Genomic DNA, 15,593 nt, shown 5'->3' on the forward strand with positions numbered 1-15,593 from the left:
TTCTGTTCACAAACTTAGCTTGAACACAAAATTATTGAAAATATTGTATAAAATTACCTGCAGGCTGTGGGCCTGATTCAGAGCCGGACGCTATTTGTCCTCACTCGTTCAGAAAAAGGGGCCGGCTATTTAAATTGAGCGCTCGCTCTTTGCGGTCTGTTGACGCCTCTATGTCTGAGCGAGCGAACTAAACATGCGCTCGCTATCTTGTAAAGATGCCCCTTTGCCGTTCGCATCATACGTCATCTCCGCTATTTATTAGATTAATCGAGTACATCGAAAGGCGTCTGAACTGCTCGCAGTGCTTGTGGTTGGATTTTCCTACCGCAATCATGCGAACAGTTCAGGCTAAGAGACAACCAAGTGACGTGGCCGATGACGCTGCTTTGTTAATTATGCACACCCTTAAAACACCCGTTTTGACCGTTTGGCACGCCTGCGTTCGGATCACCACTCCCCGTTTTCAAGCACCTTCCCCTGTTACCACCCACAAACGCCTCATCCTGTCACTCAAATTAGCAGGCACTTGCTATTTTGCGAACACACGATTTCCGACCTCACTGACTGGTTGGCGCATGCGCATTACGACCCATATGCATGCGCAGATGTGTGAACATCACTCGGAGCGAACGAGCGGCCGCTTACGAGCTGCTCTGAATCAGGCCCAGTGTGTATAAGTAGTGTTCACTCTAGCTCCGGCGGCAGGCAGGGCGCTGGAGCTAGATAAAAGGGGACGTGACCATTGAAAAGGGGGCGTGTCTATAAGACGCGTCACCTTTTCGTCACTCTTGGGGGCATGCCCGGCACTTACGGACATGCTGGGCAGCCCCCAAGCGCTGCTGATAGGTAGAATAGATACCGGAGCATGCGCCCAGCGTCTATTCACCGGCGTGGACAGGGTCACCGCACATTTCCCCACCCTTGGGACACTGCCACCCGTGGGTGAAGACGACACACGCAGGCTGTCTTAGTGCTGCGCGGTGAGGGCAGGGCGCAGCGCCCCGCTAAAACAGCCTAGCGGGAATGCTATATAAGGTGTATATAACACATACATGCATTCTGTGTGTATATTTGGGTCCCATTCCCAAGATATTTCATTATGATATGCAAATATTCCAAAATATGGAATATTCCGTTATCCAAAATACCTCTGGTCCCAATCATTTTGAATATGGGAGACTCAACCTGTACTATTAAGTATCTTCGTTTGATCTGCCTCTGTTTTCCCAGATGTCTCATTCCTTCACAATGGAAGCTTGATTGGCTTCAGTGTAGACATGAGATGAGAAGCAGCCATCTACGTGAATAATGAGAAAGTACCCAACATCTTTCACTTTTATTTGTGGGTGAAAATAGCTGTGTTCAGTTGTAGTTACTACAACATGTTATAGCCATGTCTCCCTCCCTAATTATTGATTATCCATCTGCGCTAAAACTATAGCGACAAATCAGAAACTTGATTTGTGTTGTTTGACCTGCACTAAATAGATATTTATGTAGGGTCTATACATAGGGTGACATAAAACTTAATCCCTGTCTGGGTGGAGATTTAAACAAGGCCCAGTAATGTATAACTATGACCTTAACTGTTGAAATGATTATAAAGGTCTGTTTCATTGAACCAGCTGCTGTGAAGCATTAACAACTTGTCTGAGCAATCCAGAATTCCTGCAGTAGGGTTTTACTTTTTTAATAACATAAATGTTAATTGTGTTTTTTTTTCTTCTTAAAATAATCAAATAAATGATAAGGGAATGAAAAGCATGAAGGAAGGGAAAAACCTCTACCACAAACTCCTAAAAAAATAATAATTCTATTTTAAATAAATAAATACACACAAAAACATAGGCCCTGATTCAGAGCCGGACGCTCTGACCAGAGCGCTTGCTCTGAATCAGGGCCCACCTCCATTAATATGGAGCATCCTCCTGGACGCTCGTATAGCTGTGGGTCACCACCCATAGCATATACGAGCGTGCAGGATGATGGTCGCGATGGTCTTGACCATCGCGACCATCGAAACTGTGAGCAAAAGCCTGCGGTTGAGTTTTTCAACCGCAAGGCAAGGAGTGATTTTGGCTCTATCAGAGCCAAAATCACTCCCACTGACATCACTAGTGATGTCAGTGGGGCCGGCTTCAGACGGTAGGCGTTCCCTTGGGAACGCCTCCGTCTGGCAGGCACGCCCCCGACACGCCCACCAAAGGGGTGTGCTGTCAGTCAACATCGACAGCACGCCCCCTTTGATGAGACACTCCAAGCGAAGGAAAGTCCTTCGCTCGTCGTGTCTCGCGCATGCGCAGTGCAGACCGTCGACCCACTTGCGAGCGGACAGCCGCTCGCGAGTGAGTCAGAATGAGGGCCTTAATCTCTTCCAGGTAATCTTTAAGGGCAGACTTTGGCCGGTATCCAATTAGCAGCACTGCTAATGGATCGTTGCGGGACATCCAATTAGCTGCCTGACGTCAGCACTTATCATGGTTTTTTTTCGGGGACCTGATTTGTCCCTAAAAATAATTCACGAAAAGTGCAGATTTGTCACTCCTACAATGGGGAGGACACTTAGGTCCTTGAGCTTATCATGAATCCTATGTGTTTACGCCCAAAATATGAGAAAAAAAACATCAGCGAAAAACGGAGATTATCAGCAAAAAACCCCTATTTTTCGTCCTTGAAATATTATCGGGGCTAATTGGACACCCCTCTAAAGGTTACACTTAAATCTAACAATAAAAATATAACATGATCAGTTAATTACAGTGTTATTTAGTCCTACGTAATTTAGCCACAGTGACCACCGTGGTTTATATGAATCTCAAACGTTTGTCTGGAATTTTTATTGGCTTTGTGAAATGTATTATCTGAAGCATTAAAGAAAGTCATATATGAACCCAGTTTATCTGTGATGCCAAACTCAGAAAGCAAATATAGAAAATTGCAGAAGCTAGGTAATAATTGTACTTACGTGAATTGCAATCTGCACCAAAGAAACCCGGTTTACATCGGCAGACTCCTGGTCTTATACAGACTTCATCTTTTTTGCAGGTGTCAGCCCCCTCACAGATTGCTGGAGTTAAAGGAAATGTATTACTATAGACTCATACTTTTGCAGTTGATGTAATAGAATCACAATTTTAGAGGAAGTTGAGTTGCCATTGTATACAATGGGTGCATCTTTACATTGAGGCCTAAGCTACAGACAACTTGCACCATACTTGCCGACTCTCCTTGATAAACTCTCTAGCGTCAGATCACTCTGCACACTCAGCCACACGCAACCAAACCTTATTCTAAAATAAATACACAGACACAAAGATTGCCGGGGAAAATGGTCAGACTTTTTATTTATAAACTAATAACCTATTTAACGACCTATCTGAATTGAAGAACCAATTATGCAAAGATTTAAATATGGTGGTGGGGATTCTGAACGGCCTAACAGAATAAAATAAATACATTTTGAAAAATAACAAAGGACAGGATAAAAAGCCCGCTTTGACCTACTGCATTGGGACCAACGGCCCCCCCAACAACAACTTGCAGGGATAATGGGCCTCCTGCCCAACCCTATGGGGAGAGTGACCTAACTACGACTTGAGGGGCCACCCATGCAGCTGTGAAGGACAGGACCCACCTGGATCGGTGGTCATCCAATGCACGCCCTACTCCACCCTAATGCCAACCCAGCCACATGGGTAACCCCCCCAGGGAAGACTAACAATATTCGACAAAATATAACCCTAACCCCATGACACAGGCCGTTCATAAACCAGGCCAAACTAGGACCTAAAGTCCGCAGCCGCCACCATACCTAAACTGCTACCTAACACCGCTAAACATCCAGGGCTCTAAGACCCAAAACTAAATCCCTACCTAAATCTCATACCCACCTCTAGACAGGTGCACCACATCGCTCCTAAAGAGCTTCCTACACTGGATAGTAATACCAGGATGCCGCACCACAGAACCACCATTTGCAACAACAGCTCTGCCAACCAGACCCTTCATCTAGACCAAACGTGGCACAATTTCGTACCACAGGATCCTGCAAAATGGCCACCTTGCCATAAGGCGCAAAAGGTTATCACGAACGGTCATTCATAAGTCTAGGCAAGTATGGGAGGTCAAGTCGTTACCACCTAAATGGATGATTAAAAAACGGGGATACCTGTAACGCTCAACTGAGCTTTCTAGCAATCCCTCCAAACCTTGCCAACGCAAGCCCCTCTGCCCTATCCACCTGATGTTTGGCAACTCAGGCATCTCCCTAGAGCCCAAGAGCACTTCGGACCTGGCAAGCCAGAAAATAAGAGTGCCCTATCACCCACACAAAATTATCGTCCAATTGACAACCTGGTAATAAACAAGAAAGGCGTAAAAGGTTAATAAAGCATATACTTGAACAGAAAAATTTTGGGCAAGCAAAGATATACTATTTTTGACGGTACCCTGACACCTGATCTCTTGCTAGGCCTATTTTATGTACTAAACCTATACCAGGGAAAGTGGGCCGAAGAAAACATCCCAAACTTGACCTGAGGCAAAAACACAAAACTTCCACTGGCGGGCAGCAGCCACAATTAAAACCAGTGATAAAACAAAAATTCCTCAAGATTCCCACCTAGGGTGAGTACCTAATCCTCAAGTTGGGATGAAAGCAAACGAAATTCCGGCGATCTTCTAACCGGACACCATCCTTCCGCTCACCAGATTGCCAGTGTTCCCGCCATTACAACACTCCCACCACACGAGTATTCTGAAAAAGCACCCGTGCAGCAAAGTTAAGGGCAGAAACACCGGCAACCGACCCAACCACCACGTGCGACGTCGCAAACACCTTCCACAAAAACCAGTCCTGAATTCGAACCAGCCACCAAAAGTGTAAGAACATCCAACGGGAACTCCCAAAACCAAAGATACATGTCTGCGATCTCGCAAGCGCCCCCCGAACGATCCCACACTCACACCTATAACAAGAAAGTCCTGAAACGTTGCACCTGGCCGCTGGGTCCACGCAACAGACTGCGCAGGATGCAAGTAGAAGCCGTGGTCCGCATACCCAGCACGCCACTTCTTGCGTCCCACAATCATGGAAACGAAATACCGACCCCACTCGAGCAAAGGCAAGAATAACATGTATCCTCTTACCTCTGGTACCCTGCTCCAAAAGGAACCGACTCCATGGCTCTCAGGAAGCTAAGAAGGCATGATAAGTCCCTGGGCCTAGGGACCGGTTGGATACTGCCACCAAGCTGGACGTATCACCTGCCAGACATAATTGGGGCATAACTCACCGACAGGGTCAGTGAAAGGTGCTAAAGTCCTAAACTGAGACCATTCACCCCTGGATAATGCATCCGCAATACTATTATCCATGTCAGCAATGTGCCGGGCGCAAAAAGGAGACAGAACAACCCATGGGTAAACATCTATCAAAATAGAAACCATCCTCTAAGTAAAAACCCATAAACCGAAACACCAACAGGTGAAGAGGCAGCAAGCAAAAAGCGGACTCAATATCCACCTTACACATTAAGGCCCCAGAACCAAACGAATGGACCACCTCCAACGCCTCATCGAACGACTGATATCGAATCCGACAGAGCTCCTCTAAAATAGCATCATTCGCCGAACCACCCCTCGGGTACGAGAGGTGGTGTATGAAACAAAACTTCCCCTCAACTTTCTTAGGGACTACCCCAACTGGCAACAAAATCAACCCCGAAATAGGAGACTCCTGAAACGGACCTACAATGCGCCCCAATGGCCGGGAACAATCCTTAATGGGATGCGTTCCACCACATCTGATGCAACAGTGCCGAAAGCAACATTTCGTACCCAAAACGCAATGCCCGTTATTAAAGGCAAAACATTTTTCATGCCCTATCCGCGACCCAGGGGCCCTGGCCCCGCTGCCTGTAGACCCCACACCACCGCCATAAACCCGCCTGGGGTTAGCTCCCTCCTGCGACCCCCATGGCGGCTGAGTCACGTCAACGAACACCTCCATGTCCTTAGCACAGAAGTCAACAATTTCCTTCCCGTGCTGCTTCTGACGAAATTCCTCATCATATATCCGCCAGGCTCTACCCTGTGCGGAACTCACCATTTCATGTACAGGTATCAGATACATGTAACGAATGGCTTTCATATGCTCATCTGGACGCGTCTCCAAATAGCAGGATGCAAAAATATACATCCCCTTGAGCCAATTATGGTAAGACATGCAGGCGTCCACGCCCGCACCTCCTTTCTTCTTAGCTGCATTCCATGCTTTCTTCGCCTTACTGGTGTGGGCAAAAATATTAACGAAATGACCCCGTCTGATCCTGTCCCTCACTCTGGGGCGCACTCCCTGCAACACCGCCGTGTTAGCACAAAGCACCTCACCTGAAAGCACCGATGTGTCAGACAAGCTAGTAGAGGAGGATTGATGCCTACGCTTAGCCTTCCTACCCTTTTTCTTTTTGTGCCTATCTGAATTAAAAGAGGAATCGGTGGAAGAACTACTACTGCCAGAGTCCCTCCTCCCGCGACACCGTGAGGTATCACGCAGCGCACCACTACTCTCACTACAAGAGCCACTGCCAACCCAATCTGGGTCAGAAGAAGACTCCAAACAAAAAGTATGGTTGTCGCTCATATCAGCTTAATGACATTACACAGGTGCTTGTAAAGGGCGGGGTTTACACTGAACACAGAAAAAAAGGGATTTGCCCTCCAGCACACTGCAGCAAAATCAACAAAAATTACTTAAATCCTACATGATAATAGAGATTCAGAGGTATTAGTTACATACATTTGCAATTATATGAATAAGCGCCAGGCCATCGTCACGGCTCCTCTATACTGGTGTCCCTAACATTAAGGGGTTCACGTTCGAGAAGCAAGGTACCCCAAAAAATTCCAGCCAAGGACCATCCCCAGGGCAACGTGCCAAATCAGTAACAAACGCGTTTCGTCCTAATAAGGACTTCTTCAGGTGTAACTTTTACACATTAAAATTGCACCACACCGGGCAAACATACGGGGATTCTCTGGAATCCAAACCACATGTGCTTTTCATTGCTGTTGGACTGAATTTGCTTGTCCAGGTGTTCGTATTGGCATGCATATATACCTTTATAGACACATTATCAAAAAAGAGTGCATTTTCCTGGCCTAATTTGCACATTTTTAGAATATTGTGGTTTGGATTCCAGAGAATCCCCGACTGTTTTCCCGGTGTGGCACAATTTTAATGTTGAAAAGTTACCCCTAAAGAAGTCCTTATTATGATGAAACGCGCTGGATACTAATTTGGCATGGTTGTTTGGGTCCCCACAGATGTAAATTACAGAAGCATAAGTAGAAGGGGAATAAAAACCCCTAAGGGAGGAACACTTTGGGGCAAAAGACTAAACCAATATCCTTGAGGTTACCGTCTATTAAGAACACTTACTTACTTGGATGATCCTCTTCAGGCGAAAAGTAATTACGTGGAATCATTGGTCTTAAAGAAGACATTGAGATCCGTGGGTGATCACTACACATTACCAAATGGGAACTTTCTATACTAATTTATTCAACTATAGTAAGAACTGATTATTATTGAATCAAATTATTCAGAGACTTAAGCTGGCCACACATTTAAAGATTATCTGTCCAACCATCCAACTAGTTGATTGGTTGGAATGAAAATCTGGTAAGGTACGGGAGTAAATAACAATCAGCAATTTGCTCCCGAACGCCGGAAAATGGACAAAAACTGTTGTTTGAACAAATTGTTTAGATTAAACATTTAACAAACTTGTCTGACGACCATTTTCATCTGTTTTCTGGCATTTAGGAGCAAATTGCTGATCATCATTTACTCCAATACATTACCAGATTTTCATTCCAACCAATCAACTAGTTGGCTGGTTGGACAGATAATCTTTAGTGTGTGGCCAGCTTTAAGATCATTATTAGCGCCCCCTTTCATATATTTGTTGTGTGTTTTATCTAATCCTTCTAACAGGGGAGTTTGTGAGGGGAGCAGCTTGTCAAAAATCGAAGTTTTGTAATATATTTGTATTTTTCAAAGCGCAGATTAAGGGCAATGTTTTTGTGTGTGTGTGTGTGTATGTGTATATATATATATATATATATATATATATAACACAAAACTTATCAGCCACTATATACACACACACACACACAGTATCAGGGGCGTAACTCAAACTTTTTGGACCCCATAGCAGGAAAGGAGCAGTGAAGCCGCTCGCTGGGACAGCTGATTTTCGAATCAACTGTCGCAGCGCCGGAGCAATGATGATTGCTCCGGCGTCCGTGGTGAGTCAGTGTGTTAATTATCAGGGTCCGTTCGGACCTTGATAATTAACATCTTGAATAGGCCCCTTAGTGTCTGTCGTTGATCCTCCCATATATGATTTTCTCCCACAGACTTTACGTCACTGGTTATATAACAGTAATCAATAAATATAACACATTTAATATTCTAATGGCCAAGTCAATACCAGGTCAAATACTGTAGTATTTGACCTGGTATTGAAGTACCAGGTAAGAAGTTTAAGACAATATACATTCATGAACCAAAACATTATTAACACTCACATATAAAGCGAATTACCTTGACTATCTCATAACAATGATGCATGTCAAGGTGAGATCTATACTAGATTGTAAGCTGACATTAGGTACCCGTAGTCACACAATGAATGAAGAAGATATGGTCAAATGAGGCTACAGTACTTTGATTAGGGCCAAATTGTTATTGCCAGATGAGTGGGTCCATTTATTTCCAAAACAGCAAGGCTTGTAGAGTGCTCAATGTCATTCATGGTGAGTACCTTCCAACAGTGGTCTCACGAGGGAAAAATCACAAACTGCATTTAGGCAGCTTAGTCATTGGTGAGAGATTCAATGATGGCTATCCCATCTGATACAAACCAACAGAAGGGCTACTGTGGCTCAAATTATAGAAATTTTTGATGATAGTGAGTTGGTGACAAGATTAATGTGTCAGCATACACAGTGCACCAAAGCATGCTGTGTTTGAGTTGCATAGCCACAGGCCAGTCAGGGTGGCCATGCTAACCCCAAAAAGAAAGTGCCTACAAAGGGTACGCAAGCATCGGAACTGAACTTTGGATCAGTGGAAGAAGGGCACCTGGTCCAATGAATTCTGTCTTATGTTGCATCGTGTGGATGGATGGGTATGTGTGGATCATTTACCTAAGGAAGAGATTGCACAGGGATGCACTGTGGGATGAAAACATGCCATTATGATACTTTGGGGAATGTTCTCCTTGATCCGTTCCTTCACGTGGACATTAATTTGACACCTACCTCCTACTGTGCCTAAATATCATTGAGGACAAGGTACATCCTTTCATGAAAATGGTATTCTCCAGTGGAAGTGGCCTCTTTCAGCAGAATAATACACCCTGCCAAACTGCACAGATAGTACGAGAATGGTCTGAGGAGCATGATGAGGAGTTCAAGGTGTTGCCCTGGCCTCCAAATTCATTAGATCTCAATCCAATAGAGCAACAAGTCTGATCCATGGCGGCTCCACTGTGCAACTTAGAGGAGTTAAAGGATCGACTGTAAACATCTTGGTACCAGATACCACAGAACATCTTCAGAGGTCTTGTAGAGCCCACGCTGCAGCGGGTCAGAGCTGTTTGGTTGCACATGGAATAGCAACAGCTTATTAGACAGCTGGTCACAATGTTTTAGCTCAACAGTGTACATAGGAAAGACCTCGTATTAAGCTACAAGGATAAAGAGGTTTTAAAAGACATAGGACCTCATTCAGAGTCTCTCGCAAGATGCGTTCGCTCGCTGGTAAAAAGGGGCCGGATATTGTAATGAAAGTGCTCGCACTGCATCTCGTAATGACGCCCACTATGTTTTAGTGAGCTACGGCAAAGTGCACTCGCAAGTGTCTAAAGACGCCCCCTTGCCACTCGCAACAGACATCTCCGGGAATTGAACGATTAATCGGGACCATCGAGAGTCATCGGAGCTGCTCGCAGCCCTTGGGTTGCCTTAGCCTTCCACAAGCACTGTGATCAGTGCTGTCTGAAATACATTAAGGTGACGTGTACCATGACGCTACTTTGTAAATTATGCACGCCCTTTAAACAGCGTTTTGGTGGCCTGACATGCCTGCGTTCGCACAACCACTCCCCCGTTCACAAGCACCTTCCCCTGTTACCACCCACAAACGGCCTTTCCTGTAAATCAACTATCGGGAGTCACTTCCTGCTCAAAAGCCGTACAAGCAAAGGATTTTGTGATCGCAAGGGCTCGTACGCACATGCGCACAATGAAGTGCACACATGCGTGGTCTGTTAACATCGGCCACGTACGAGCGAGCGTCCGCTTGCGATAGACTCTGAATGAGGTCCATAGGCCCATCAGGCAAATCTTTCAGGCAAAACAGAACTCCCAGTGTGACAGACTCAATTTTCAATTAAGACTCTTGGCCTAATTCAGCAAGGAATGCAGTTGCTTATATGCACGCAATCGACCGATTGTTGCATTCTGCGCAAAGTGTATGCATCGCAGTGCGTGTGTGCAAACTAGCCACTGAGATCGGGACTGCGATCGCAGAGGCTACACAGACCCATGGCAGAGTGATTGACTGGAAGTGCCGTTTGTGGGTGGTGACGGGGGAGTGGTCGGGCAAACACAGGCATGCCAGTGCGTTGCAATGCCATTGCAGTGGCGTGCATAAATTATCCACTGCGTGGCCATAAACAGCTACGCCCGTGTTAAACCCTGCTAGTTACCTGGGTTGGATTGCCGGATCACTTGACCCGGCGATCCAACTCTCTCCCCTTTTACACCAGGGAGCTGCCCGGGTTAACCCTTCAAAAACCCGGGTTTTAGCTCCAGTGTAAAAGGGGTATTACATACAAACAGGGGATTAAGGTTAACAGGTACAAAATCAAAACACTTTCTGTGTTCACAATCTTTTACAGCTCAGATGCAGTCAGCACACTACACCACTACAACTGAAATCTATGAACAGAATGAGGCTGTCATCATTGCAGATTTCTCAGATAAGTACTAAGCTCAGTCTTTTTGCTGAAACATTGATTTACTGACAGTACATTCTGTAGTAGCTTATTACAGGGTTCCAGATCAATTAAAAACCATTTCTGTGCTGTTCCGATGACAGTCACTTAAGCTGCATACACACGGTACGATCTGTAGCACCAACGACTTGAAAGATATTTTTCAGTGAAGTCATCCTGCCACATCTCTGAACAGGCGAAGTTGACGATATTGTGCAGGTTGGCCTGCATGTACGGACGAACATAGAAATCGTTATCGTTCATGCGGGAATGCGCATCGTTGGTCGTTCACTGCATAAAAATTAACAATATATCGTTGAACGATATCGTTATCATTCATATCATACCGTGTGTATGCATTTTTAGGTCCTGATTCAGAGGTGGTCGCAAAAGGGCACTCAGCAGCGTCTATTGGCGGTCACCCATCTGCAACTTTATGCAAATGTCGCTACAAACTCTTCTCTTGTGTACATCCGTGTGACGGAATGTGTAAGGACTGAGATGCCCACTCTCAGCTTCTGGAGAAGCAGTCGTTCCAATTGGTGTGTCCTTATATGCCACCAGTTGCATCATCAAAACTTGTTCCAGCTCTGTGGTAGATGCAGTTTCTCAGTATGAGTATGAACATCTATGCCTATATGCCTGCGCGTCTATGTACGCAGCCACTTTCATTGACATACCCGCGACACTCCCATAACACCCAGCCACCTCCCAGTCGCTGCCCAGGAACGCCCATCACTTTTCCTCAGCATTTGTGATACAGTGCATCTCAATCCATACTTGCCGACAATCAGCTCCAGCCTTCCGGGAGGGAGCTGATTGTCGGCTAATAGCGGGGGCGGGGACGGCCATTGGGGGCGGAACCGGGGGCGGGGTGACCATTTTGGGTCACACTGGGGGCGGAGCCGCACGATCGCGTCATCGTGACTACGCCCCCTCTTCACAATGCCGTGATTTTCGGCATTGTGAAGCAGGGGGCGGGGCCACGATGACGCGATTCTGCGCGAATCGCGTCACTGGGCCCCCCGCTGCGGGGATTTCTGTTTTTTTCAGGGGGGAGGTGGGGAGGGTGTGAGACTTCCGGGAGGCTTGCCTGCCTTTCCGGGGGGCCGGGAGCGGCACCCGAAAATCGGGAGGCTCCTGGCCAAATCGGGAGGGTAGGCAATCCTGTCTCAATCACAACAGCGCCTTTGTGCGTACACTCAGTGTAACACACGCGCCATAGGAGTTCTTAAATGGCATTGGCATCCCTGCGTGTGGCTCTGAACAGCCTTTGCTCTTTCTCTGCCTCACTCTTTCTCTACAGCAGAGTTATGTGACCACCTCACCCACTCGCTGCTTCCTTATCTCAGCATCCAAGTACAGTGAGCTAAAAATCACTTCTAGTACAGTTATGGGGGTAGGATATCATTATAAAGTAAGAGCCATATAATCTTTGCAGCTAGATAAAATAGAAGTGGCCTTTATAAACAATAACCAATTCAAACAATATTCAGTCCCAACTTTTCGCACCACCCCTGCCAAAATACCTTTTTAATTTTTTTAGCAACCACCCATTCAAGAAAACCAACAAGGTATCCATATTAAGAGCATACCACAATCTAACATTACTAATCACATATCAGGGGGCAGGAGAAGGATAAAACATCAGTTACACATAAGCTGCTTACACACGGAAAGATTTTCTGTCCAACCATCCAACTAGTTGATTGGTTGGAATGAAAATCTGGTAACGTATGGGAGTAACTGACAATCAGCAATTTGCTCCTAAATGCCAGAAAACAGATGAAAATGGTCGTCAGACAAGTTTGTTAAATGTTTGATCTAAACAATTTGTTCAAACAACAATTTTGTCCATTTTTTTCCGGCGTTTGGGAGCAAATTGCTGATTGTCATTTGCTTTCATACCTTACCAGATTTTCATTCCAACCAATCAACTAGTTGGATGGTTGGACAGAAAATCTTTACGTGTGTATGCAGCATTAGTTACTTGTGTGCCCCAACCAGGGCTTGTCGGCATTACTTGCCATGATGATAGCAGACCCTCCAACATGACCCCTCCCATCAGGTACAAAATGCTCTGCTCCTGGATTTCCCACCTAATTTATTATTGCAGACACATGTGCTGAAACACCTTTCTAATCAGTTAACTAGTTCATCACAGGTGACTGCAATAATAAATTAGGTGGGTAATCCAGGAGCAGAGCATTTTGTACCTGATGGGAGGGGTCATGTTGGAGGGTAGGTGATAGAACAAGTAGAATCCTTAAAGAAAGGCATACTAATTGTTGGTGGGTGCGTGGTATTGTACTGACATCCACTAAAGTATGACTTCATCTTACAGTCACACCAAAACCACCATGGCAACCTAATCTTATCATACTCTGATATTTGCCCCAAATAACCCCCCTTTCCCCAGACAGGTCATAGCAGTTAAATGGACTTCAGCTACAAAACACACACTGCAAATTCAAAATAGTCAATTCCCACGATCTCTTGAAAGTCACAATTTGAGAGGCACACAAGTGTGTTTTCAATGATAAATGAATACAGTTGGGCACTATACTGTACTTCAAACCTAAAGCATTTAAAATCACTCACGAATCCTCTCTATCCAGAGAAATATATGTTATGAATACAGCAGAATCATAAAGGCCGCCATTATACGTTGTTACATCAAACTAATCCAGGCATGATCTATGTTTATTTGGTGATAGTTCCTGCCAGTATTTATGCCAATATATGCCTACCAAAACTACTTCAAAGCTTGCCTCTGTTGTCACAGGAAGCATGAGATATATTTGTCATCCAGTGGGGAAAGTCTACTGGACACTTATGTTAGGGGGCCCTATAAACTGTGTACATCTGCAAAGAACCGCTAACATGAGTTATGTCCTGTCCTTAGGGAAACTTCTGACACCATATAAGACATCAAGAACCCATCCCTGAATGAGGCATGTAGGGCTTGATTCAGAGCCGGACGCTCTGACCAGAGCGCTCTCTCTGAATCAGTGCCCTCCTACCTGAAAATGGAGCGGCCTCCTGGCCGCTCACATAGCTGTGGGTGGCCACCCACAGCATATGCGAGCGGCCAAAAAGATGGTCGCGATGGTCAAGACTATCGCGACCATCGGGCTTGTGACGAGACCCTGCGGTAGGGTCTCGGTGACCGCAAGCCCTGGAGTGATTTTGGCTCTATCACTAGTGATGTCAGTGGGGCCAGACCCAGACGGTAGGCGTTCCCATGGGAACGGCGCCATCTGGCAGCCACGCCCCCGGCACGCCCACCAAAGGGGGCGTGGTGTCAGTCACCATCGACAGCATGCTCCCTTTGGTGCGAGACCCGGAGCGACAGCTTGGCTGTCGCTGTCCGGTCTCGCACATTGGGGTAACATCGACCCGCTTGCGAGCGTCCTGCGCTCGCGAGCGGGTCTGAATGACCCCCGTAGTCCACAAACAGAAAACACAATGAATTGCCATCACGTGGAGGAAAATCTAAATTCAGGCCAAAAAATATGTCATATATTCCATATTAAGATCACCCAATCACACTATTTTAAATAGGAAGATATATTACCCCATAGACTTCAAATAAATATGTTGCAGATGGAATGGGAGGAAATGTATTTAAGCTCAACTATCCACCCAATTGTATTAGACATTGGTAAGTTCATACTGGTTTAATTAACAATACATCTAGATTTGCAAGGCACTCACAAGTAAAGGTCTGTGATATCTAGGAATTTTAGATTCAAATAAAAGTCAAGACGCCCATGTTGTAAAAACTGTCCTATGCCTAGCTGACCACTCACTGTCCTATGCCTAGCTACCACTCACTGTCCTATGCCTAGCTACCACTCACTGTCCTATGCCTAGCTACCACTCACTATCCTATGCCTAGCTACCACTCACTGTCCTATACCTAGCTACCACTCACTGTCCTATGCCTAGCTACCACTCACTATCCTCTGCCTAGCTACCACTCACTGTCCTATGCCTAGCTACCACTCACTATCCTATGCCTAGCTACCACTCACTGTCCTATGCCTAGCTACCACTCACTGTCCTATGCCTAACTACCACTCACTATCCTATGCCTAACTACCACTCACTGTCCTATGCCTAGCTGCCACTCACTGTCCTATGCCTAACTACCACTCACTGTCCTATGCCTAGCTGACCACTCACTGTCCTATGCCTAGCTGACCACTCACTGTCCTATGCCTAGCTACCACTCACTGTCCTATGCCTAGCTGACCACTCACTGTCCTATGCCTAGCTACCACTCACTGTCCTATGCCTAGCTACCACTCACTGTCCTATGCCTAGCTGACCACTCACTGTCCTATGCCTAGCTACCACTCACTGTCCTAGGCCTAGCTGATCGCTCACTGTGCTATGCCTAGCTTCCTTCCTTTAGTCTATATTGACTGCCACTATAAGCAGGGACCCAGCAGCCGTATTTGACATCGCTGAACCAGCACAAGTGTAAAGACAGGCTGACGCTATTTTAGATACAATGCC

At 45.9% G+C, this 15,593-nt stretch overlaps 1 protein-coding gene across 1 annotated transcript in view; it reads right to left on the reverse strand.

The window, feature by feature from the left end:
- SCARF1 (scavenger receptor class F member 1) overlaps nt 1-15,593 on the reverse strand; it is a 151,962-nt gene that overhangs the window by 46,575 nt on the left and 89,794 nt on the right. Inside the window, exon 4 of the mRNA XM_088453847.1 lies at nt 2,966-3,067. Coding sequence (XP_088309973.1) covers nt 2,966-3,067 — 102 coding nt within the window. The remainder of the gene's footprint in view (nt 1-2,965; nt 3,068-15,593) is intronic.

The sequence above is a fragment of the Taudactylus pleione genome, unplaced genomic scaffold (genome assembly GCF_031769625.1).
Source record: "Taudactylus pleione unplaced genomic scaffold, aTauple2 ptg000040l, whole genome shotgun sequence".
Lineage (NCBI taxonomy): Eukaryota > Metazoa > Chordata > Amphibia > Anura > Myobatrachidae > Taudactylus > Taudactylus pleione.